Source organism: Eretmochelys imbricata, chromosome 7 (genome assembly GCF_965152235.1).
Source record: "Eretmochelys imbricata isolate rEreImb1 chromosome 7, rEreImb1.hap1, whole genome shotgun sequence".
Classification (NCBI taxonomy): Eukaryota; Metazoa; Chordata; order Testudines; family Cheloniidae; genus Eretmochelys; species Eretmochelys imbricata.
In genome coordinates this window covers 112107899-112132950 of record NC_135578.1, presented here as the reverse complement: position 1 = coordinate 112132950, position 25052 = coordinate 112107899, and the positions used below count along the sequence as shown (strand labels likewise).

The 25052-nt window shown below is 43.0% G+C and overlaps 1 protein-coding gene across 1 annotated transcript in view; it reads left to right on the top strand.

The window, feature by feature from the left end:
- Window positions 1-25052, top strand: part of ATRNL1 (attractin like 1) — a 1064110-nt gene that overhangs the window by 621156 nt on the left and 417902 nt on the right. Inside the window, exon 25 of the mRNA XM_077821844.1 lies at window positions 5665-5726. Coding sequence (XP_077677970.1) covers window positions 5665-5726 — 62 coding nt within the window. The remainder of the gene's footprint in view (window positions 1-5664; window positions 5727-25052) is intronic.

Genomic DNA, 25052 nt, shown 5'->3' with positions numbered 1-25052 from the left:
AAAGGGGGGTCTCCGACCCATTCTACATCTGCGAGGACTCAACGAATTCATGGTGAAGTTGAAATTCCATATGGTCTCCCTGAGCACAATTATCCCTTCCCTGAATCTAGGAGACTGGTACGCCGCCCTTCACATGAAAGACATGTATTTTCACATAGCCATTTGCCCCACACACAGGCGATTTCTAAGGTTTGTGGTCGACCACAAGCACTATCAGTTCATGGTTCTCCCATTGGGTCTGTCGACAGCCCCCCGAGTTTTCACCAAGTGCATGTCAGTCGTAGCAGCCTCCCTTCACAAGGGACAGGAGCAGGTAAACCCCTCCTGTGACGACTGGCTGCTCAGGGGGCACACCAGGGAGCAGGTGGAATCTCAGGTCTGGTTCGTCAGATCCACTTTCGAGAGACTGGGCCTCCTCCTCAGCGTGAACAAGTCAACCCTGTCTCCAACCCTGAGAATAGAGTTCATCGGAGCAGTGCTGGATTTGGTGCAGGCAAGAGTGCTTTTGCTGGAGACACAATTCCAAGCTATGTTGAACATCATTCAAGGCCTCAGGTGATTCTGAACCACTACTGCAAGGGGCTGCCTACATGTCCATGGCCACATGGCAGCCTGCACGTATGTGGTCCGGTATGCCAGACTGAGGCTCAGATCCGTGCAAGCATGGCTTGATTCGGCCTATCGCCCAGGACGCGACAACCTGGACTTAGTAGTGATGATACCAGAGCATATACTCAAGTCCTTTCAATGGTGGCTTGACCCTTGGATGGTATGCAAAGGAGTCCCCTTCAACAGTACCCAGCCCTCCTTGTCCCTGGTAATGGACGCTTCCGCTCTGGGTTGGGGTGCGCATCTGGGAGACCTACAAACGCAGGGCCTCTAGTCTGTGGATGAGCTCTCCCTTCATATCAACATCCAGGAGCTCAGGGCGGTATGTCTAGCATGCCAAACTTTTCGGGCCCGAAAAGGCCAGTGCATTGCAATGAGGACGGACATGGGACGGACATGGCAATGAGGACGAACACTGCCATGTTTTACATCAACAAGTAGGGTGGAGCCCGTTCCTCCCCCCATGTCGAGAAACCCTCAGGCTCTGGGAGTTCTGCATAGCCCACTCCAGTCACCTAAAGGCGTCCTATCTCCCAGGAGCTCAGAAAGACCTACTAGACCACCTCAGCAGACTGTTCCACAGTCACCAGTGGTCCGTCCATCTGGACATCATACACTCCATCTTCCAAAGGTGAGGGTTTCTCCAGGTCAACCTGTTTGCCATCCACAGCAACCGGAAGTGCCAGATGTTCTGCTCCTTCCAGAATCACAGCCCAGGCTTGGTCACAGATTCATTTCTGCTACCCTGGGGTGGGCACCTGTTGTAAGACTTTCCTCCATTCCCTCTTGTGCACAAAGTACTTCTCAAGATCCACCGGGATAAAGTGGAGGTAATCCTGGTGGCCCCAGTGTGGCCTCGACAACACTGGTACACCACGCCCTTGGCACGCTCAGTGAACACCCTGATTGCATTGCCACTCCACCCCAACCTGATGGCTTAGGACCACGGTCGCCTGCTCCACCCAGACCTCAAGTCCCTTCATCTCCCAGCTCGGAAGCTTCTTGGTTAAACCCCATGGAACTTTTGAGCTCAGAACTGGTAAGGGAAGTCCTACTTGGCAGCAGGAAACCATCCACCAGGACCACTTATCTAGCTAAGTGGAAAAGGTTCACTTGCTGGCGTGCCCAGCGTCACACACCTCCACTTCAGGTGCCTATCCCACTCATCCTAAAGTACCTCCTACACCTAAAACAACAAGGCCTGGCAGCGTCATTCATCAAGGTACACCTCGCTGCTATCTTGGCCTTCCACCCAGGAGTATACCAATTTAACCACACTGTCATTCAGGCTCTCATTCTACACACAGATCTCCCTATAGATGCTAGTGGTTCTGGTGTCCAAGCTCTGGAAGCATCTTGATTTCGGTGCCCTGGACATTGCTGATGTAACAGTCTCAGGCCTTCCCACACCTGTGAAAGTTTCTGGACATCAGAGTAGAAAGGGCCCTTATCTCTCTAGGTAAGCCTCAGGCTCTGTTGGACATTCTGTCCCAGGTCTTAGCACTCTCATTTGCTCCAGTTAGAGCCATTCTTCATCTTTAGTGATATTTTATGGCCGGTGTGGATCTGGTTCCCTAGGTCTGTCTTCACTTTCAGACCCTACAGTCTCTCATTTTAGTCATCTGTTCCCAGTGGAATCCTTTTCTCTCCCACAAGCAGCCCTATTGCTTTCTTGTCTGGGCATCCCATTTACCCTGTATCATGGTGGCTCTCTATTTTCTTCTCTCTCTCCTTTCTTGGTTTCTCTTATCACAAGTGCAATCTCTCAAGATGATGCACCCACCTCAGTTCCCTTTCAGATTGCGGTACTTGGATCCTTCATCACCTGGAATTTGAACATGTTGCTCCAGGAAACTTAGGCCTTTGCAACCTGATACTTGCAAAATTAAACTATCCCCTCCATTAAGCTAAATGGAGGCCTTCCTGATAAAGTGGGATTTCCAAGTAAATCGTTTCTTTGAAGCTTCACGTAGAGAATAGGATAACTCAGGCCTGGAATGATCCACTTACAGAAGATATAAATAAGAGGAAGGAAGGAAGGAGGGACGTGAAAACTGTTCATGAACTATTGAAAGTCAGGTTTTTTTAAGTCAATAATATGGCTGTGGATTAATCGCAGTTAACTCATGTGATTAACTCAAAAATTAAGCATGATTAAAAATATTAATCATGATTAATCACTGTTTTACTTGCACTGTTAAACAACAGAATACCAACTGAAATGTATTAACAATTTTTGGATTTTTTTCTACATTTTAAAATATATAGATTTCAATTACAACACAGAATACAAAGTGTATAGTGCTCATTTTATATTATTATTTTGATTACAAATATTTGCACTGTAAAAATGATAAACAAAAGAAATAGTATTTTTCAATTCACCTCATACAAGTACTGTAGATTTTTTTTGTTACATAACTGAACTCAAAAACAAACCAATGTAAAACTTTAGAGCCTACAAGTCCACTCAGTCTTACAACTTGTTCAGCCAATTGCTAAGAGAAACAAGTTTGTTTACACTTACAGGAGATAATGCTGCTTCTTATGTGAGAACAGGCATTCACATGGCACTTTTGTAGCTGGCATTGCAAGGTATTTATGTGCCAGATATGATAAACATTCGTATGCACCTACATGCTTCAGCCACCATTCTAAAGGCCGTGCTGATGATGCTCATTAAAAAAAACAATGCGTTAATTACTTAGTGACTGAACTCCTTGAGGGAGAATTGTATGTCTCCTGCTCTGTTTTACCTTCATTCTGCCATTTATTTCATGTTATAGCAGTCTCGGATGATGACCCAGCACATGTTCTTTTTAAGAACACTTTCAGAGCATTTGACAAAACGCAAAGAAGGTGCCAATGTGAGATTTCTAAAGATAGCTACAGCACTTGATCCAAGGTTTAAGAATCTGAAGTGCCTACCAAAATCTGAGAGAGATGAGGTGTGGAGCATGCTTTCAAAGTCTTAAAAGAGCAACACTCTGCTGCAGAAGCTACAGAACCTGAACCACCAAAAAAGAAAATCAACCTTCTGCAGGTGGCATCTGACTCAGATGATGAAAATGAACATGCGTCAGACCACACTGTTTTGGATCGTTATCAAGCAGAACCCGTCATCAGCATGGATGCATGTCCTCTGGAATGGTGGTTGAAGTATCAAGGGACATATGAATTTTTAGCGCATCTGGCATGTAAATATCTTGCGACGCTGGCTAAAACAGTGCCATGCAAATCCCTGTTCTCATTTTCAGGTGACATTGTAAACAAGAAGTGGGCAGCATTATCTCCTGCAAATGTATACAACCTTGTTTGTCTGAGCGATTGGCTGAACAAGAAGTAAGACTGAGTGGACTTGTAGGCTCTAAAGTTTATTACAGTACAAATGATGTAGTGCCAAAGTTGAGCATTTGATGTACGAGGTAGAGGAAGTCTATGTACTGCAGATAAACAAGGTTAGGGCTAGACAGTAACTTAGACTACACATCCATGTAAGGGTATTAAGAGTAGCAATAACTTCCCTTTTCTGCTGCATGGTCTCCTCAGACCCATGTCTGCTAATTCCCCTTCCTCAGCAAGTGGTCAGGGTAAGGATAGAGCCTTGGATCTATAAACACTCCCTTAACTGTGGCCAGTGCAACTGAGCTGGAGTGATGAGTGTCATAAATTGCTGCTGGCTGATTGCAACAGTATATGATTTAGAAGGAGGCAGCAGAAGATGAATTCCAGTTTTCAGAAGTCTGTTCGAGGGACAATGTCTTCTGGGTTTATTCCTCCAATAGGGAAATTAATACACCACTCCTTGTGTAGGGCTGAAGTCACATTCTAACCCTAATGTGGAATAATGGAAAGCCAAGATTCTGTGTGAGAGAACCATTTGGACAGTTGAATGAACAAAAATACCTTTGTAGCATAATCGTTAATAATAATACCACCTTTTAGAAAGAAGCTATAATAATTGTTTTGATGTATCCTATCAAAAGTGCATATATTGACTCTGAGGGAAAATTGAAGTTCTTTGGATATATGGGAAGTGAGGACCAGACCATTATCGCAGAAAAATAGTAGAAACAAGAATGATTTGGATAGGGTCGGAGCATTGTCAGAAAAACACCTTTTGCAATTCACTACAGAAAATTCTACAGTAACAGTAATAGAGAATAGAATATGTCCTCAATTCAATAATTACATACTACAAAACACTGAACAAGAGATGGATCTAGGGATATTGGCAACTATAACTCTAAAACATTAGGCACAGCTGTTAACATTATTTAAAAATAAATTATAGGATGTATGATGTGCAATTATTTAAAAAAACTTGTTGGAGGACATTTATTCTAGCACTGTGAATAGATCTAGTAGAAGGGCTTGATTTGAAATATTGCACAAATATTGAAATATTGCCACATTATTTTAAAAAGTATCCTCACCTAAAACACTATTTGTTAACATGTGTTTGTTTTGGAATAATCTGTTTTTATTATGCACCAAATTTATCTGTTTTTTAAAAAATTAACATTATTTAAAAAATATGTTGTAGTATGCTTTATCTTGGAAAAAAACTTTAAAAATGTCTTGGTTTAATGGCGTAGAATGTTTTTGAGTGTTGCTTTTAAGATCTGTTCTCAATATCGTAACTAAAATGGAAATAATTTAAAAAATAATTAAAATATTACTGAGTTAAATATAAAAAAGACAATTTTTATGTTTTTTTTTCTGGAATTGTCTATTAATCTTCAAAATTTTGTTCCTGATATTATACATGTCACATTATATTCTTGTGTGTATTTCCATTAATTTTAATATGAGATGATGACTGCATTCCACTGTTTTGCACTTGACATAAAGAGATCAATTTTTAGCACCTGTTTTGGAAGTTATTTACCCAGCTCTCTTTATGGTAAGTGGATGTTGTGCAGGTATGCATACCATGCCGAAATTACACTTTAAATTGATCGTCTGTGGAGTCAAAAATCACTATTTTAAGAACATCCTAAGGGACTGTTGACTGTGAAAATGTTGTGGTAATTATTTTGTTTTTATTTGCAGGTTGCCTTTTCACAGCACAACACCATCATGGATCTCGTGCAGTTCTTTGTCACCTTCTTCAGGTAACTTGCTTCTTCTAATGTCTGATTGAATACATACTAATTTATGTTCCATCAAAGCATTAGATTTGCCAGTTCTTAATTCTTAAGAAATCCTTACATGGAAACCTTTAATTTGTGTGTGCCCACACTGCTTTACTACTGCTGAGGATCCTGACCTCTGTACTCTGGGAAAATACAGTTATTAGCCAAAATATTTTTCCAACTGTATACCTTCAGTCATAGGCACCAACTCCATGGGTGCCCCGGGGCTGGAGCACCCATGGGGAAAAATTAGTGGGTGCTCTGCACCCCCCAGCAGCCAAGCTCCCCGCCCCACCTCACCTCCTCCTCCGCCTCCTGCCCTGAGCACACCACATCCTCGCTCCTCTACCTACCTCCCAGCGCTTGCCACCGCTAAATAGCTGTAGCAAGCTCTGGGAGGGAGGGGGGAAGAGCGGGAACATGGAGCACTTAGGGGAGGAGGTGGGGCCTTGGCGGGGATTTGGGGAAGGGGTTGGAATGGAAATGGGAGGGGGCAGGGCAGGGGTGGAGTTGAGGCACGGCCGGGTGCAGAGGTGGGTTGAGCACCCGCCAGAGCCAGTAGAAGTCAACACCTGTGCCTTCAGTGTTAGTATGTAATAGAAATCATAGGCCAGTTAAGCTGATTTATATAAATGCAGGTAGACCTAAATGTGATGATTTTAAAATAAGCATTTTGTATAGAATTTTTACTATAAACTCGTATTAGAAAAACTGTGGAAGAAAACTGATTTTTTTAAACAAAATCCAGAGAGTCTTCACTTTTTCTTTCTTGAATATGTTGTTAAAAGACAAGTGTGCTGTGGGATTTGGCTGGGAAAGGAATACAGCATTGGACCCTATCTGAAAATGTAGGACTATTCTCTGAGCTAAAGCAGGATTAAATTGAAACACTTTTTTAAAAAATTCAACTGTTTTATAAGAATGTGTAACTTTTAATTTGTATGAATTATCTACAGTACTTTGGAGTATCACTGTTCAGTTATTCCTCAATAACCATTCAGTATGCAAATTTGTGTACATTGTCAGACAGCTATTATTCACCAGAGTGCAAGATTTACATAATTGCTATATGTTTATTTCCCAATAACTGTGCAATGTATGTGCAAATGTCTCTAATCTGGTTAGCTACTTCAATCTAATCTGCTCTGATTGGTTCTTATACTTAAAGGGTAATATCCTCTTCTTTTGTAAATGAGTATAGCTCTGCTGATTTCAGTGATTTGGCCTAAAAATTGTTTTAATTTTTTTTTCTTTGCCAGCTCTTAAGCAGTTTGTGGACTGCTCACCTCTGTATCCCCCCCGGTATATAACTCACCCAGAAATGGGCAGGCCATGAGATCTCTACTCCCCAAACTAACACATGAATCTTGTACCAACCTATTGTCTGATGCAAAGGGTATCCCATCTTTCCTCCTTCACCACAAATCGGGCAATATCTAGAGAAATTGTGCCTGCCTAAAGTACAGACTCCCTAGTGGTAGTGGTAGTGAAGCTCTGCACTGACACCAGACAGAAGTGTTTCACTAATGTTAGCAATCTAGCTATAGAAATCTGAAAACATGGTAGCTTGTAGAAAGAAAACAAGAAATTCTATGTACATTTACAGTAATCCAGCTAAGACATAATGAAGGCTCATATGAGTGACCTGGCATTCCCCGGACACAGTCCATCTGCAGCTGTGTTGTAATTCTTACATATGAGGTTTATAATAGTAATAGAGTGGTGATCAAAACATATTTTGGGATCAAAAACATCAGCAAATTTGTAAACCTTTTTGTAAGATTGTATGATATTCTTCTACAAGGGAATTTAAAATGTTAAAGTGTTATTTGAAAACACCTCTTTCTTCTAGAATTTAAGATTTTGAAATTTTTAGATTTCCAAGGCTGCCTATCATTTGAAAACTAATCCAACCAAAATTACTTTTGAGATTACACAAGACTGAAAATATAAGTTTTGTTATATAGTATAGTGATATCTAAAATGATGTTTCTTAATGATGTCTCCTGGGTGGAAGTTAGCTTAAATGAATTTTATATTGTTGTTTTTCTTTTTTTTAAACATAGTCAGCTGTCAAACAGTGATAGAGAGGCTGTTATTTATCAACATACGTGCACAAATTACTTCGCTGCATCGAGATGAAAAGCAATATATAAATACTATAGATTCTTAGCTCAGAAATGAGTGATTGTAAGTTTTGAGAAGGCTGACATCTCCTTTACATTTTTCATAAAAGTAGCTAGTTTGGAGCTGTGATGCATGTTAGCAACTGGCCAGATTAGCAATCACAGCATCATTGGGTTAGATGGGACCACAAGGGTCATCTAGTCTACCCCCCTGCCCAGATGGAGGATTTGTTGTGTCTTAACCATCCAAAACAGATGGCTATCCAGCCTGTTTTTGACATTTTGTCTCAGTGTAATAACATGGAAGGTCTGTACGCTAATGGATCGACCAGATCAAACTGACTCTCCTGCTCGGCAGATAGTTCTGATTGCTCAAGAGCTTGAAAGATATCGCGTCAACATTGTGGTGCTGAGTGAGAAGTAATTTACTGAAGAGGGTCAACTGACTGAAAGAGTTCTAGGTACACATTCTTCTGGAAGGGACAGCTACAAAACAAGCCCATAACATGGGCGTTGGCTTTGCAATTAGAAAAAATCTTGTCCCTTGTTTGGGGAGCCTACCCACTGGTATAAATGACAGACTGATGAAGCTTCAGCTTCCCTGAGAGGTGGATGTTATGCTTCAGTAATCAGTGCCTACATGCAAACAGTCACTAACTCTGATGAGGGGAAGGAGCGAATTTACTCCAAACTAAATAATCTGATCTGATTGACTCCCCACTCACGTTGGTGATGATGATTCTACATGGTGCAGCATACTTGGCAAACATAGCATTGGTGACATATTGAGCAGCAATTATTTATCACAAACACTGTCTTCCACCTCCATGACAAACACAAAATAATTTGGATGCATCCTTGGTCATGTCATTGGCATCTGAGTGACTATGTGTTGGTCTGATAGCGGGACCTATGGGACGTGCATATAACCTGGGTATTACACTGAGCCGATTGCTAGACTGACCATTGTCTTGTTCAGTCAAAGTTCTCCCTTTCTATTTGGCCGAAAATGCATAAAAACCAGTCATTGAAGCATCTAAATGAAAGATCCGTCAACCACCGAACAATTCTCAGCACAGCTAACTACCATTTTGAAAACTCTTCCAACAATCAGTGACAATGTATCTGCTTAATGGGTGGAATCCTGTGTAATACAATCTCTAATAAAGTTGTCAATTGTGTTGGATATACAAAATGCCATCATGCAGCTTGGCTTAATGATAATGGTTCTGAAATATCAAATCTTCTTCATGCCAAACAGGCAAGCTCATGATGTGCTCTTACCTGACCTGTTCTCTGAATTGAAAAAGGCTAGATATAGAATAGCTTGCAGCACACTTCAACACAGATTCTGCCAAAAGCAAAATATGTGGTTTGAACACAAAGTGGCTGAATTCCAGGTCCTTTCAGAATAACATGACCCCAAAGGCTTTTATGATATGGTCAAAGCTGTGTATGGCCCTACCCAATCTGCCTTTACACCACTAACAAGTGCTGATGATTAATTTCTCATCACAGATCACACTATCATCCACCAAGGGTGGTGTGAACACTTTACTGAATTACTTAATCATCTGTCTGCTGTCCCTGATGAGTCACTGGATAATGTCTGTAAACTACCTACATCTAATGCACTTGCTGATCCACCCTCATGAGCCGAGATGCTAAAGGCTATTCAAGCAATGAAAAATAACAAATATCCTGGTCCTGATGCATTCCAGCTGAAGTTGTCAAACATGGAGGAAATCCTCTCATTGACAAGCTTTTTGAATTCTTATCATGTCTGGCTTCAAGAAATCATACTGCAACATATAAAAGATGCCAACCTTGTTACTATCTGTAAGTGCAAAGGCTTAAACAGTGACTATGATATCTACTGCAGCATCTCCTCGCTTTCTGTGCCCAGTAACATTCCTGCATGGATTCTCTTGAACCAGCTCCTGGTCCAAATTGTTGACAAAGTTCGGTCTAAGTCACAGTGCGGCTTTTGCGTTCAGCGGAGTTCTGTGGCATGATTTTCATTGTTTGACAATTAAAATAAAAATGTCACGAACAACATCAACCTTTGAACATCATGTTTCTCAGTCTAAACAAAGCTTTTGACACGGTCAGCCACACGGCTGTCTGGAAATTGCTTACTAAATTTGGATGCTCAGACAAATTTATTAACATTGTTTGGCAATTCCATGAAGGCATGGATGGAAAAGTTAGTGTTGATGGTGATCTAACAGATCCATTTCCAGTCACAAATGGGGTGAAGTAAGGATGTCTTTTCTCCTAGCCATTTTGTTTATATTTTGCTGCGATGCTAGAGGAAGCCCTTCATGGTGACTTTATACACTTTTGAACTAACAGGTTCTATAATCTTTCTCGTCTACTTGCAAATACCAAAGTGAGCGAAGCTTTGATCCAGGAACTGTTCTACTCCGATGATTGCACCTTGGTGGCACATTCTGAAGCAGCATTACCGGATCGTACAAACCACCTTGCTGTGGTGGCTCATAACTTTTTGTCCTTACCATCAGCCAAACAAAACCTGTATCTGCCATCTCCTCAACAACTTTACCAAGAACCATCAATAATCTTGGAAGGTATCATGCTCCAAAGCATCAAACAGTTTATTTATCTCAGCAGTATGTTAAATAATGAAGTGACATTCGATCACAAATTAAGAAAGTCAGCACCACATATTGTTGCCTTTATCACTACATTTGGAAGGAACATGGAATCTATCTGTAGACACAAATTAAAGTGTATAATGCTGTTGTCCTCATGACATTTCTCTATGTATGTTTGTGACATACCAGGTACAATCCAAACTAATGAGCAGCTGGTGTCACCCCTGCTTTACAACTTTGGGTTTCTTACAATGCTTTGCTGAAGTAGCTCCCACCTGGGCCACTTGCAAAGAACCTTCAAACATGCAAACCAGATCCTGAGTGTCTGTGTGCAGCTGCAACCTGCCAGCCACACATGGGTTACACTCTGGCTCTCATCAGCCTTGGTTATATTACAAGGTGACCCCAACACAACCCCTTCTTAGATACTCCCCCAAAAACATATGTTCTGTATTGCCCAGCTCTCTCCTAGACAATACAAGCTAAATTATGTCCATTATTTCTTTAAAAGAAATATGTATACAACTTGTCACCCCAAATGGAGTTTCCCAGATGCTTCAATTTAAACACACTGGATTAGATAAAACAAGTTTATTAACTACAGTGAGATTTTCAGTGAGTATAAGTAGTGAGTATAAGTAGTGAGACACAAAAGTCAGAAATGGTTACAACGTAAATAAAGATAAAATGCTGCTGGTGCCTAACTTCACAAACTATGTGAAATTCAAAGGAAAGTTTTCTCACCACATGCTTTCAGTAGTCTTACTAACCAAACTTCACAGGTCAGGATCCCTCCCCCAGTCTAACGGCTGCTTCCTGTGTCTTTCAGGTGCAGTGAATAGATGTGCAGAGAAAGGGGTGTGTTTGTCCCTCCTTTTTATAGTTTCAGTCCCCCTCTTGAAAAACATTTCCAGCTGGAAGCAAGGCACCAGTGTCTGTGTGGCAGGGAACTCCATGCTGTTTCTTTGCTAAGATGTAGATTTTTTTTCATCTGCCCCCTTTCCTACCTAAGAATGGCCACTTATCAGGTGATGGTCCATCAGCCTATTTACACCTGTCTGAGGCATTAGCTTACCCTTTGTCTCTGAGGGATTGATTTGGGCACTCCTCACACTTCTCTGGAAAACATACTTTTAGTAATGATCTTAGCTTATGTTTATAACTTCACATATAATGCAGCTATGTGCATTTTGCCATGATTTTACTGATAAGCAAATTATGAGTTTTTAAATTATATTTCACAAGGCATAACTTGTAAAACAGTTATTACAATTGTGTGTAGGGTGTGAACATGGGTATATTCTGTCAGTCTGAAACATTATCAAGTCACATTAAAAAGCTTGACAATTTCCATTTGTGACACCTACAGTGACTGCTGGGCATCAAATGTCAGGACCAAGTGTCCAACATGGATGTTTTGGCAAAAGCTGGTTTGGTTGGTAAAAGACTCATTCGATTTGCACTCAACTGAGATGGACTGGTCATGTAATTCGTATGCCTGAGACTCATCAAGTAAAACAAATTCTGTATTTTGAATGAAGCTCTGGCAACTGTAAGTGAGGAGGGCCAATTAAATGCTTCAAAGACACTCTGAAACAAAATATTCACAAGACGAGTATTTCTGATTCAACTTTTGAGCAACTGATGACTGATCGCATTGCATGGTGCAACGCTGTAAGAGTGGGTGTTAATGACTTCGAGAAGAACTGCGCTACGCAGCTGAAAGAACTGCCTCAGGCCAGAAACTATGTGCAGCTCAACTAACACAACAAGGCAAATGGCTCTGTGGCCAGTGAGGTAAATGTTGTTCTTCCTGAATTGGTCTATAGAGTCAAGCAAAGACTCTAGTACTAACTGTGTTTGTCTACATCCTCCTCGAAATCAGGGAGATTAGTATTATAATTATAAGTCCCAAATGAAATCTTCATGGTGTTGGTGATAACTAAGGTTAAGATTCTGTCACAGGTATTTTTAATAAAAATGTTGTGGGCAATAAACAAAAATTCTCAGAACCCTGTGACCTGTCCCTGATTTTTATGAAAAATATCCTGCAGGGGATAAATAGGACGCTGCCAGAGGCTTGCAGCTGCTCTAGCCCCACTGCTGCTACTGTGGCAGGGGCTGACCACTGCTGCTCCAGCTTCAGAGGGGACTGACCCAGTCCTGGCCGCTGCTTCTGCCCTGTGACCGTTGCTCCAGTGGCCCGGGGCTGAGAGCTGCTCCAGCCCTGCCCCAAAAGAAGTCATGGAAATTCCGGAAAGTCACAGAATCTGTGACCTCCATGACAGAATCGTATCCTCAGTCATAATTGAACCCTACTACTTTCAGAAACATTTCCACATTGAGTAATTAGTAAATCAATACTAAAACACTTCAATTGCAGTCTAAAGTTACACAAATCATACTAGGTTGGTAGGAAAGTTTCTTAGCATTTCAGGTACCTTTATGTGTTATAATCAAAAAGTTTACATCCTTAGATCAGCCATGTAGCTGTTTCACCTTCTGTACTCTAACAACTTGTTCTCTTACTTGAGCCCTAGTTCACATTTTTTTCTTCCTTCACACTCTGTGAATCCCCTTCTCTGTCAGCCTGTCTCATCTGGTGGTGTACATTGTAATGGCCCCCCGGCACCTTGGTCTCTGAATTGTTTACCTTATGTAACTAGTTTGGGATTGATGTAGTGTTCTTCCTACCTCCTTCCAGGGTTGTTGAACTCCTTTGTCAAATTTTGTCATCCTTTGTTGAAACACAGTATCTTTAGCCATCAGTTTAAAGACAATTTGGGGCTATTATGTTATTCTCTTGGAGTACCCCAGTACACAATGTTAATCATTTGTTGTCAGTGAAGGTTAGCGTTTTGGCACTGGGTTGTTTTTACAAAATAAAGAAGTATCACACCTGACAGCATTGCTTATCATAATGACAGGGTTCAGAGTAGCAGCCGTGTTAGTCTGTATTCGCAAAAAGAAAAGGAGTACTTGTGGCACCTTAGAGACTAACCAATTTATTTGAGCATGAGCTTTCCTGAGCTACAGCTCACTTCATCGGATGCATACTGTGGAAACTGCAGAAGACATTATATACACAGAGACCATGAAACAATACCTCCTCCCACCCCACTCTCCTGCTGGTAATAGCTTATCTAAAGTGATCACTCTCCTTACAATGTGTATGATAATCAAGTTGGGCCATTTCCAGCACAAATCCAGCTTTTCTCACCCTCCGCCCCCCTCCCCCCACACAAACTCACTCTCCTGCTGGTAATAGCCCATCCAAAGTGACCACTCTCCCTACAATGTGCATGATAATCAAGGTGGGCCATTTCCAGCACAAATCCAGGTTTTCTCACCTCCCCCCCCCCCACAGACTCACTCTCCTGCTGGTAATAATCAATTACACTTAATAAGTAATATATTAGAAAAATGTGCTTTTCCTTTATCTGTTAATGACCTTCAGTATTAGACCTCATCTTGTTTTCATATGGCAGAGAAGCCAAGGCAGTCATGCTTCTTTGCAAAGGGTCAACTCCTGTCAATAATGACTGTAAGTCTAGCTCAGTGACAACATAGCTAGACAATGATCAATCAGAATGGATGAGCTAAAGGAAAAATCATCACGTTGCTTCACAGTGGTATAGTAGTAGCAAAGAGGATGAAGCAACTACATATGCAAAGAATAGTAAATGTATATATGTATCAAGAATTCTTGCTGGATTTTTCCTCTAACTACACATAGGAAAATTATAATCTCTAATGTATGTTCTCTGTTGCAAATAAGGCACTCGTACCCTCTGTGACACTTTCTTGGGGCACCCAGAACTATGAGTTACCTCGTTACCCCTTTGCGTTGGCAAAGAGACTTGCTGGAGCTAAACTAGGTGATAGCTTCCTGTCACCTGAGTGTGTTAACCACACCTGACAAATCTCTCAGAACTCTGCCAGCGTTTACTTTGCCTTGCAGGTAACACTTGGTGCACCCAGTCCCCAATCCCTCTTGAAGAGTATTTCCCTATGGGATCCAGTATTTCCCTATGGGATCTCCCTCACTGGACACTCACTGTTTATGAAATCTGCTGCCTCCAAAAAGACAATGTGCACAAGAGCTTACTTGAGTCAACTAAGAATTCACATTTTTGATAAAACAAAGAGAATTTTATTAACAAAGATAGAAATTCAAGTGATACTCAGTAAGCACAGGAGAAACAGATATGGTTACAAATAAAACAAAAGTATAACATGCTTCTAGGAGACTAAATATAACTTTAGCAAACTAAACTCTCTGTCTAAGTTAAGTTGCTCACCTAAAGCAAATCTCTCAGTGTCACCAGACCCTTGGGCCAGGATCCAGCTTACATGGAGAAAAACAAAGTGCTGTTCTTTTTGCTCCCTTAGTAATGGACCCCCCCCCCCCCCCCAAAGGGTTCTCATTACACTTCAGAGGTTCTCTGGACTGTAAGGAGGAAACTTCTTCTCTTCTGCTATTGGTTCTTCAGTGTGCTGACACTATTATTGTCTTTCTCATTCTCCCGTTGCCTTGCTTTTCCTATTGACTTAATATGCAAATGAAGCTTGTGTTGTGTTGACTTACACAGTACTTGATTTACCTCAGAGACCTAGGAACACAGATAAATCAACGTTCCTTTGTCTGGGAAAAAGTTGTTTATCTACCCGGTCTGTTTACATAATTTAAACATATTTTTAGTATATACATACAGCTTCTTGAACAACGTCCGTACATACATCTCGCAATGCTTATGGTGGCCATTACGTTATAAGCTTTCATTTGACACCCTACACAACATTCTTTATAGATAAGTACTATGACAGCAATATGCTAGGTGTTGTGAGTTTGGCAGGCCTGATAGGAGTTGCTGTTACATGACAGTGAACCCTTTGCCAGTGAGCAGTGAGGGACTCTTCGGGCACAGCCTGCTACTAGAACTGCTGTTAGAGTAATCCAAGCCTCTGTGCTCTGGATCCCCAGGATGTTTCAAGATCCTGGAATCTGAATAGAATCCAGCCACTATCCTAATCTCAGGGTCACTAAGCACACTCTCAGGGGACAGACCTTCTATTTGGCATCCTCTTCCAGATGTTGGAATGTGCTGTCCATCCTCGTAGACCCCTCTGGGCACAGCACTGACCCTTCAGACTCCCCAGTACTTAAAACTCCCCTCCCAGAACTCCACCCGAAAGGTGTGAAGCTTTGGCTTACAGTTCAACACTCCAAGGGGCACGCAGTAGTTGTGAAGGCTGCTACACTTTGTACAGTCTAACATCTGTATGAGCTTTTATCCTTAATCATATAAAGTACAGGAGAGTACAGATCATACAAACTAATTAAACATCCTGAACTGAATGTCCCTCACTAGCTTATCTTTCCCTTGGGGGATCATGTTTGCTCTGTCAGGCAAAGCGGGTGAGGTAATATCTTTTATTGGACCAAGTTCTGTTTGTGAGAGAGACAAATTGGCAGGCAGACAGTCAAGGTCATCTGCCTCCTTGCCCTTCATCAGCCTCTCTCATCTTAATCTGGTACCAAATGGCTCTTCCCTCAGATCCCCCTTGTGAGTTCTTTTATAGCAGGGATCATATGCTTCTTTTGCTCTAGTCCTGGTAATTTTCCAGTACATTCCACACCTCTCCCCCTTCAGATAAGAGGAGGAAGGGTCTTCTCTCAGTTTGAACAAATCCATTGTCCCAAAGCGTTTTACTTTGAATAGACGATCATTGAGTGCTGATCACTCGCCATTGTCTCTGGCATGACAACATGACACAACCCTGCCTTCCATGACACAATAATTTCATGATACTGTCTCATAAAATCATCCTCAATTCAGAAGTGGTATGGACAGAACTCCCAAATCATTGCATTCCCACATAGACAAAATTGTAAACGTCAGGAGGTATTAAAGTGAGTGTTATTTCCTTAGGATTGCTAGTGTTGAAGATCTAGAAAATAATTATGACATGAACATGTGAAAACCTGTGTCACTAAAATTGATGTACCAGAGTTAATGGCAACAATGGCCAATTGACCTTAAGATGGTGTACAATAGTCATTTCTTACTGAACAAATGTTCCAAAATGTGAAGCCTAACACAAGGTGTCTCAGTATCTGCAAGTAACTTTTTAATAACTGGATGGTTCTGTAGTGTGTAACAACAATGGTGAATAATGCTCATAGCGGTAATAGGCAAGTCATGTTTTCAAGGTTCATCTTCAGAATACAGGAGAAGCTCTGGCCCCGCCTCTTCCCTTCCAGTTCTGGTCCCGTCCCTTCCTCTCCTCAGCCAGGGCTGGATGCTGGGTCGAGTGCCCCGAGCAGGCGTCTGGGAGAGCGAGTGGCCAACCCTTCCCCCCCCTCCCCCGGTGTCGCCTCTAAGCCCTGCAGCCCACCCGGGCAGTTTAACAGGGCCCAGGGCTCCCGGCTGCCACAAGAGCAGCAGCCTGGGCCCTGGGCAATTGCCCCTTCTCCCCTCCATTGGCAGGCCTGAGAATAAATAACTGGGATTAAGCACAATTTAAACATTGCTGAGGCCGGAACATGTTCTAACCTGATTTAGAAAATATGTATTACTCAGGGTCTTTTTCTTGTCTAGCCTACTATTTTTTTAACCTGGTGAGCATATCGTATGACCCCATTCATACTGTCCAGGCTAAAAGAGGAAATAATCTGGTTTGACAATACCAGTTGTTTTTAAACTATGCTTTGGAATAGTAGTTTAACATGATTGTTTGCCCTGTGAAGGTTGGGTGGTAAGAGCTAGAAGCATGTGAAATGCACATTCAAGTACTTTGATAAGAAACACACCAAAATAGAATACATTTTCATAGGGGTTTCTGATGTATTAAAGATCAAAATTATAAAAAGGAACATTTTGTAAGCAAGTTATTTAAAATTTTATGCATGAAAACGTAGATGTTATGGCCAGATCCAGAAGACCATACTTAATCTACAAGCATCTTATTCAGTATATGCACTGTACCAAAACCTGGTTGAAATACTAATTTTTTTGAAGAAATAAGCAGGATATTACAGAAGCTGCTGCGCTCTAGGCTGTGATATTCATACTACAGACAAAACCATTTACTTACATCCTTTTATATCAGGATGCTTCATTGTGTCTACTGGTTCACTGACCTTTTGTGTAAGAGAGAGCAGAAAAGCAATCAGATATGTAAGGCTAATAATATATCAGGGTAACAGACTCCTTTTTTACAGAAACTGTGGCATCTACATTGGGATGATTCACTGTTTTTTAGCTGAAGCCTTGACGACTTTTTAACCATCACCCTAACTTGGCAAGAGTGTGACTTTTTTACCGTCTTAGAAACAGTCTCATTAGAAGATTTCCTAAATTGTAAATACGAATTCTCTCTCTCTCTCTCTAATTTTTATGCTGAAGAAATTATGTCCCCAGAATAACATGAAACCTGTGTCTATGGGCCCTGGCAAATACAAACAGTTAATGAGTTTAAGGCTTAAGTTTCTACTCTGTAAATTATGAGGTGGATTTCAATGGTTGCAAATTTTATGTGAAATTATAATTGTAATGGCATAGATACAGCTGGGATTTTAAAAACAGTTAGGGAATTACATAATGATTTATTCAGCATGTTAGGCTGGAAAAAGGAACCTAATTTTTCTATACTACATTCTTTATTATATATTAAAAAAAATTGTCCATGTTCAGTTTTCCTGGTTTTTCCTTGCTTATGGTCTAGTGAAGTAAGCACAGAACTTGTGAGTTCTAATCTAGTTTCTGGTGCTGGGAGGCAAATCTTTCAATCTCTCTAGGACTAGTCTTTCATTCCTCTCACACCCAAAACTCTATCTGTGCAAATTTGGGGTTTGAAAGGAATTAAGTTATGGATTCTATTCCATAGTTCTTCTTTGAGTGATTGTTCATGTCAATTCCAATTAGGTGTGTGCGTGTATGGCAGCCGGAAGGCTTTTCCCCTAATAGTACCTGTCGGGTTGGTCCAGGCACCCCCTGGAGTTGCGCCTCCCTGGCACTGAATATAGAGCCTTGCTGACCTGCCACCACTTCAGTTCCTTCTTACCATCTGTGACGGGTAGCCGGAATGATCGTTATCACTTGCATTGCAAGCATAATTTCTCTAGCAATTTGAACTTTTTTTCCTGTAAATAGTTAGATTATAGCAGCAGTATAGTATAGTTTAGATAGGTTTCACTTGGGAGTACCCTCCTTCTTTTCTCCCCAGTATTGTAAACCCTACGTAGCATGTGACAAGTCTGTGCCAAGAAGTGACCCCCAAACTTACTGCCTGAAGCGTTTGGGGGAAAGTCACCAGAAAGAATGCTGCAGTATCTTCAGGGGATTTCGTCCGAAGACTCAGAAGAAGAGGGATCAGCACCTCAGGATCTTTCTGATGGAGGCCGCTCTCCCTCCTCACTTGGATCCCAGTTCAGTGGAACCAATGCCGAGCACCTCAACGTCGGTGCACCGGCACCAACAAGACATGAGTCGGCACCAAGGAAGGACTCTGCCAGAGACTCTCAGCACTGTCAAAGTTCCTCACATAGGAGCTCCACACATGGCAGTGGGTGGCATCGTTTGCAATCCCTGGTGCCCCACAAGAAGAGAAGAGTCGAAAGGGATCGCTCCCCCACACCCAGACTGAAACAGAAGGAGCCTGCCACCGAGAGACCCACATCGGGCTACGGGAGTTGGGCTCCATTGGCTAGGGTCATGGTGACTCCTGCTCCTGCACGGGATCAGTCAAGTCCAAGCCCCCAGCACTTCACTATCTGGGAGGGCAGTGAAGCTGCCTTCCATGCTGGAAGCGTTCGAAGTTGCCAAGACCTCATTGCCTTCACGGCGCCACCTTCCTCTCCCAGGTGAGACAGAACACAGAGCTCAGTCTCAGCGACACCCATGAGACCCGAGGTGCCGTGCAGAAGCAAGCTGGCAATGGTACCTTGCTGGTCACCATTTCCTCAGCACCAGTTCCTGATACCATCCACCAGTGGGCTGATAGGGAGTCGCATCTGTCCCTGAGTTCCAGTCCTCTTACAGAGAGTCCTTGGAGTTGGAAGCAGAGTCCTATAGGTCCAGGAGAAGCAGGCGATCCAGGACCAAAAGACGTGGACTGCAGCAGCTTCTTCTGGGGTCCTGGCCTGGTCAATGACAGGCTCCCACCCAGTGACTGTCCTGGACCCCCTGGGTGTTTCACCAGGGTCAGGGCCAGAGCCAGACGTCCTACTCTAGGTCAGCATTGGTGTCCTCAGTGTCGTATTTGCCTCCGGCACCTCATCCGGAACAGCACCAGCCATTTGGCACGCTGGCATTGACCGCACCAGAAGACAGGGCACCACAAGATCCCCGCTCCCAACTAGGGCTTTGTTCTTATCCTCGCCAGCTGAGGTGGTGGCAGGAATGTCGACGGCCCCTGCGCTGGAGAACAGTAGAGTTCTCCAGCAGCTGAGGAGGAAGGTGGCACAGAACCTGGAGATCCAGGCCAAGGAGGTTGTCGAAACATCAGACCCCATGGTCGACATTCTTGCCCCCTTTGGTCCTTCCCGTATTGCCTTGCCACTCATTAAAACAATACAGGATACCACCGAGACCATGTGGCAGACCCCCGCCTCCTTACCACCAATGGCAAAGAGGAATGAATGAAAATACTTTGTTCCCTCTAAGGGGTTCAAGCACCTATACACTCATCCTGCGTCGGACCTCCCTGGTGTTGGTGGTGGCTAATGAGCGGGAGAGGCAAGGTTACCAGGGACCCTTCCTGAAAAACTGGGAGGCTAAAAAGCTGGACCTTTTTGGAAGGAAAATTTATTCCACTTGGGGGCTCCAGCTCCAAATTTCTAATCACCAGGCTGTCCTCAGGAGGTACAGTTACAATTCCTGTGGAGCGACTGAAAAATTTATGGAACTGTTGCCCCAGGACTATAAGGAGAGTTCTCCTCCTTGGTAGAGAAGGGTAAGCTCATTGTCTGAGCTTTGCTGCAGGCAGCCCTCGAAGTGGCTGATTCGGCCACCCGCACCATGGCCTCCAGAGCTCCTGGCTCCAAGTCTCAGGGCTTCCATATGAGGTCCAACAAACTATCCAAGACCTCCCCTTTGAGGGCCTGACCCTTTTTTCAGAAAAGATGAACTCATGGCTTCATAGCCTCTGGGACTCGAGGGCCACCCTCAAGTCCCTTGACTTGCACGCTCCGGCCATGCAACTGAGACATTTTAAGCCGTAACCTCCGCCTCATTTTTACCACCCTCAAAACAGGCAGACTTTTCTCAGAGGCGGAATAGGAATAAAAGAAAGAGGACTTACCTGTCATCAGCACAGGGCTCTGGGCAGGTGCAACAGTCCGCAGGCCAAAAGCACAACTTTTGAAGGTGCGCCCTGTGAGCGATGCACCAGTTCACTGGGTACTTCATATGGTAGAAAGGGGATACTCCCTCTACTTCTGCTCCCTCCCTTCCCTGTCCCTCTTCAGGGACCCTTTTCATGAGCAACTCCTCACGCAGGAGGTGCACTTGCTCCTATCGCTGGTGACAGTGGAAGAAGTTCCTCAGGAGCTGAATGGCAAGGGGTTCTACTCCCAATATTTCCTAATACTGAAAGCCAAAGGGGACCTCAGGCCTATCCTAGACCTGCGAGACCTCAACAAGTTCATGAAGAAATTGAAGTTCTGCATAGTCTCTTTGGTCTCCATTATCCTTTCCTTGGATCCATCAGCGTTGGATTGGGGTGCACAACTGGGAGACCTCAGGATTCAGGGCCTCTGATCCCAGGCAGAACTCTTGCTTCACATCAATGTCAGAGAGCTGAGAGTGGTCTGTATGGCATGCCAGACATTCCAAGTTGCGTTGGAAGGGAAATGTGTATTGGTCATGATGGACAATACTACAGCGATGTTTTTTATAAACAGACTGGGGGGTGCACCCTCCTCTCCCCAGTGCCTAGAAGCCCTCAAACTGTGGGACTTTTGCATAAAGCCGTCAATACACCTGGAAACTTTGTACCTGCCCATAGTCTAGAACGAGTTGGCAGACTATCTCAGCAGGTCCTTTTACAGCCATGAATGGTCCCTATGCCTGGATGTCACGAATACCATCTTTCAGCAGTGGGGTTTTCCCCAGATAGACTTATTTGCCACATGGCACAACAGGAAGTGCCTGAAATTCTGCTCCTTCTGAATCACAGCCTGGGCTCCATGACAGACGCATTCCTCCTTCTCTGGAAGGGACACCTGCTTTACGTGTTTCCACCCATACCACTCTTTCAGATGGTGCTAGTCAAAGTTCAGAGGGACAAAACCTCTGGGTCTGGTACATGTCTCTCCTGCAAACAGCCATGGAAAACCCCATCACCTTACCCTTATGCCCGGACCTAATAACACAGGACCACAGCTGCCTCCAACACCTGAAACTCGAATTGCTCCACCTCATGGCGTGGAAGCTCCATGGCTAAACCCCTTGGAGCTGGCTTGCTTGGGTCCAGTCAGGGAAGTCCTCCTTGGTAGTAGAAAAGCCTCCACTAGGGCTACCTACCTGGCCAAATGGAAAAGATTCGCAATTTGATCTTCATAATATTACCTGTCTCCAACTCTGTCATCAATACCCATGATATTGGACTACCTCCTCCATCTTAAACAGCAAGGGCTTTCCATGTTGTCAATAAAGGTCCACTTGGCTGCCATTTCTGCCTTCCATCCATGCGTGGGGGGCTGGCTGGTCTTTGCCAACCTGATGTTGAGTCGTTTCCTAAAAAGTCTCTACAAACTATACCCTCACGTACAACAGCCAGTCCCGGCCTGGGACCTTAACCTTATCCTCTCCAGACTAATGGGGCCACCCTTTGAACCGCTTGCGACATGTTCTCTTCTATACCTCTCATATAAGGTGGCATTCCTGGTAATGATAACATCGGCCAGGAGGTTGTCTGAGCTCAGGGCTCTAACATCTGAGCCCCCTTACACTGTGTTCTATAAGGACAAGGTTCAGCTTAGATTGCATCTGGCCTTCCTTCCTAAAGTTGTCTCCCAATTTCATAGTAACCAGGATATCTTTTTCCCCGTTTTCTACCCTAAGCCACACGCAAGCAGCAGACAGCAAAAACTTCACTAGTTCGATGTTTGCCGAGCATTAGCCTTTTATATGGAATGGACAAAACCATTTTGGAAGTCCATTCAACTGTTTATCGCAGTATTCGACAGAATGAAGGGGTTTCCAGTCTCCTCCCAAAGAATTTCATCATGGATCACATCCTGTGTCTGGGCATGCTATTACCTGGCAACAATACCTCCCCCCGCCCCTTTCCTGATTACAGTGCATTCCAGAGCAATCTGCAGAGCTGCGACATGATCCTCAATCCTCACTTTTACCTCACATTATGCCATTACCCAGCAGGCTAGAGATGATGCAGCCTTTGGCAGAGCAGTGCTACAGTCAGCAAACCTTTGAGCTCTGACCTCACCTCCAAAACTTAGGCTTGGGAATCACCTAATTGCAATTGACATGAGCAATCACTTGAAGAAAAATCGGTTACCTATGTTTCATAACTGTTGTTCTTCGAGATGTGTTGCTCATGTCCATTCCAATACCCACCCGCCTACCACTCTGTTGGAGCAAACCAGCAAGAAGGAACTTAAGTGATGATGGGTCAGCAGGGCCCTATATTCAGCTCCATGGAGGTGCAACTCCAGGGAGCACCTGGACCTACCCGACGGGTACTACTAGGGGAAAAATCATCCGGCTGCCATGCACGGGGCGTGCGCACACCTAATAGGAATGGACATGAACAACACATCTCGAGGAACAACAGTTACGAAAGGTAAGTAACTGTTCCCCTCCCCACCCCACCCCCCGGTAAAACAGTGATAATACGTACCATACAGGATAGTATGAAGAGCAGTATTTTTGCAGTGCTTAGGACAAAAAATGCATTATATACATTAAATGCTACATGTTGTACTTATTCTTTTATCTGTGATTTTAAAGCTGTTCTTTTTAAGTTCATGTGCTAATTGTGCTTTTAGCTGATTTTTGCTCATATACTGTGCAATATAGCAGTTCAAAATGTTTGTCCACAACTGTTAGGAATAAATATTTCTAGCATGAATTCCATTTCATTGTGCTTTGCAAATTGAGGCTAATTGTTCATAAACTTATAAGTAGGAACTTATAATAGTTCTCAAGAATTACTTCGAAACTTTTTTTAATGTAACAAGGGTCTGACACAGGAATGCTTACCCAAATAGAAACTTTAATTCCTGCTCTTATCACTTGGGTCACAGTTACAAAGGTTAATACTCCTATCCACAGGACATACAAGTATCTGGTTACTACTGTCACAACTTTCCTGTAAAAAATAAAAACAAACAAAAACAAAACAACAGTTCAAAATAAAACATAATACAAACCACCAGCTAATCAATCAATGGCTGTGAGCACACAGGCTTTACCTGTTCTCAAAACAGATCCCTCTGATGTCACTGATTCAGCTGCTGTGGTGAATCCATCACGTAGAGTCCTATCTTTGATGGCAGTATTCATGCCTGGCTAGAATAGGACATCTTGGGCTCTTGTTTTACATGACTCGTTATCCTTATGGATTATAGGAGTTCCATCCTCTTACTGAGTAGTCGCAAAAAGAAAAGGAGTACTTGTGGCACCTTAGAGACTAACAAATTTTTTTGAGCATAAGCTTTCGTGAGCTACAGCTCACTTCATCGGATGCATGCATCGGATGCTGAGTAGTGTTGACATTTAAAATTATTTATAGTTATATAACGTGAGAATATGTTTTAGCTTCTCTGGTAAAAAAACAAAACAAAACAATAGAGATACCGCCTGAGACAATCATTGTACATACATATATTCTGTCATAATGGAGGGCACCATGGAGTCTCATCACCACAGAGTAAACACAACACATGAGAGTCATTGGCCAGCAATCTTCTTCCACCTTTTTTGGTCCTCACACAGCCTTGAGAAGTGCACCATACCACAGGCTGTCCAGTCAGCCACATTGTCGAATCACACTCATCACAGAGGTCCCCTGCCCTGGCACCTGACATCAGCTCCTATAAATCTTGTTTCAGCTGTCTTCCTCAGCTAATTGTTTTCTTTGATCATTTTGATGCTGTGAATTTGGGCAGTTATCTCCTCATTAGGTGTGTGTGAAGTATAACTAGCACCCAGCAATCACCTGTAACATTTCAATTCAAAGAGACAATCATTGTAGTCTTTTATTTTCAGTGCAACCCACAACAACCATGCAATGTATGTCAGTCGCCAGAAAGCCTGTGCTCAAAGTATGCTCGGCACCAGGTCGTAAATAGAATGTGGACAAGGAGTACCTGTGGGAGCTAGAAAGGGGAAGCATAACAGTGACTGAAGAGCAGTTTCACAGCCCCATTCTGGATAACCATGAGTCCAGCATGTCACAACACTCATCATCCCTACACTTTTCCTCACACAGCAGGAGTTGACGAGTGGATTTCATCAGGGATGTTTTAATATATTGAATTCATAAATGTTCCAGCAGCCAGATACGTTCCCACTCCCCATATACCTCCAATA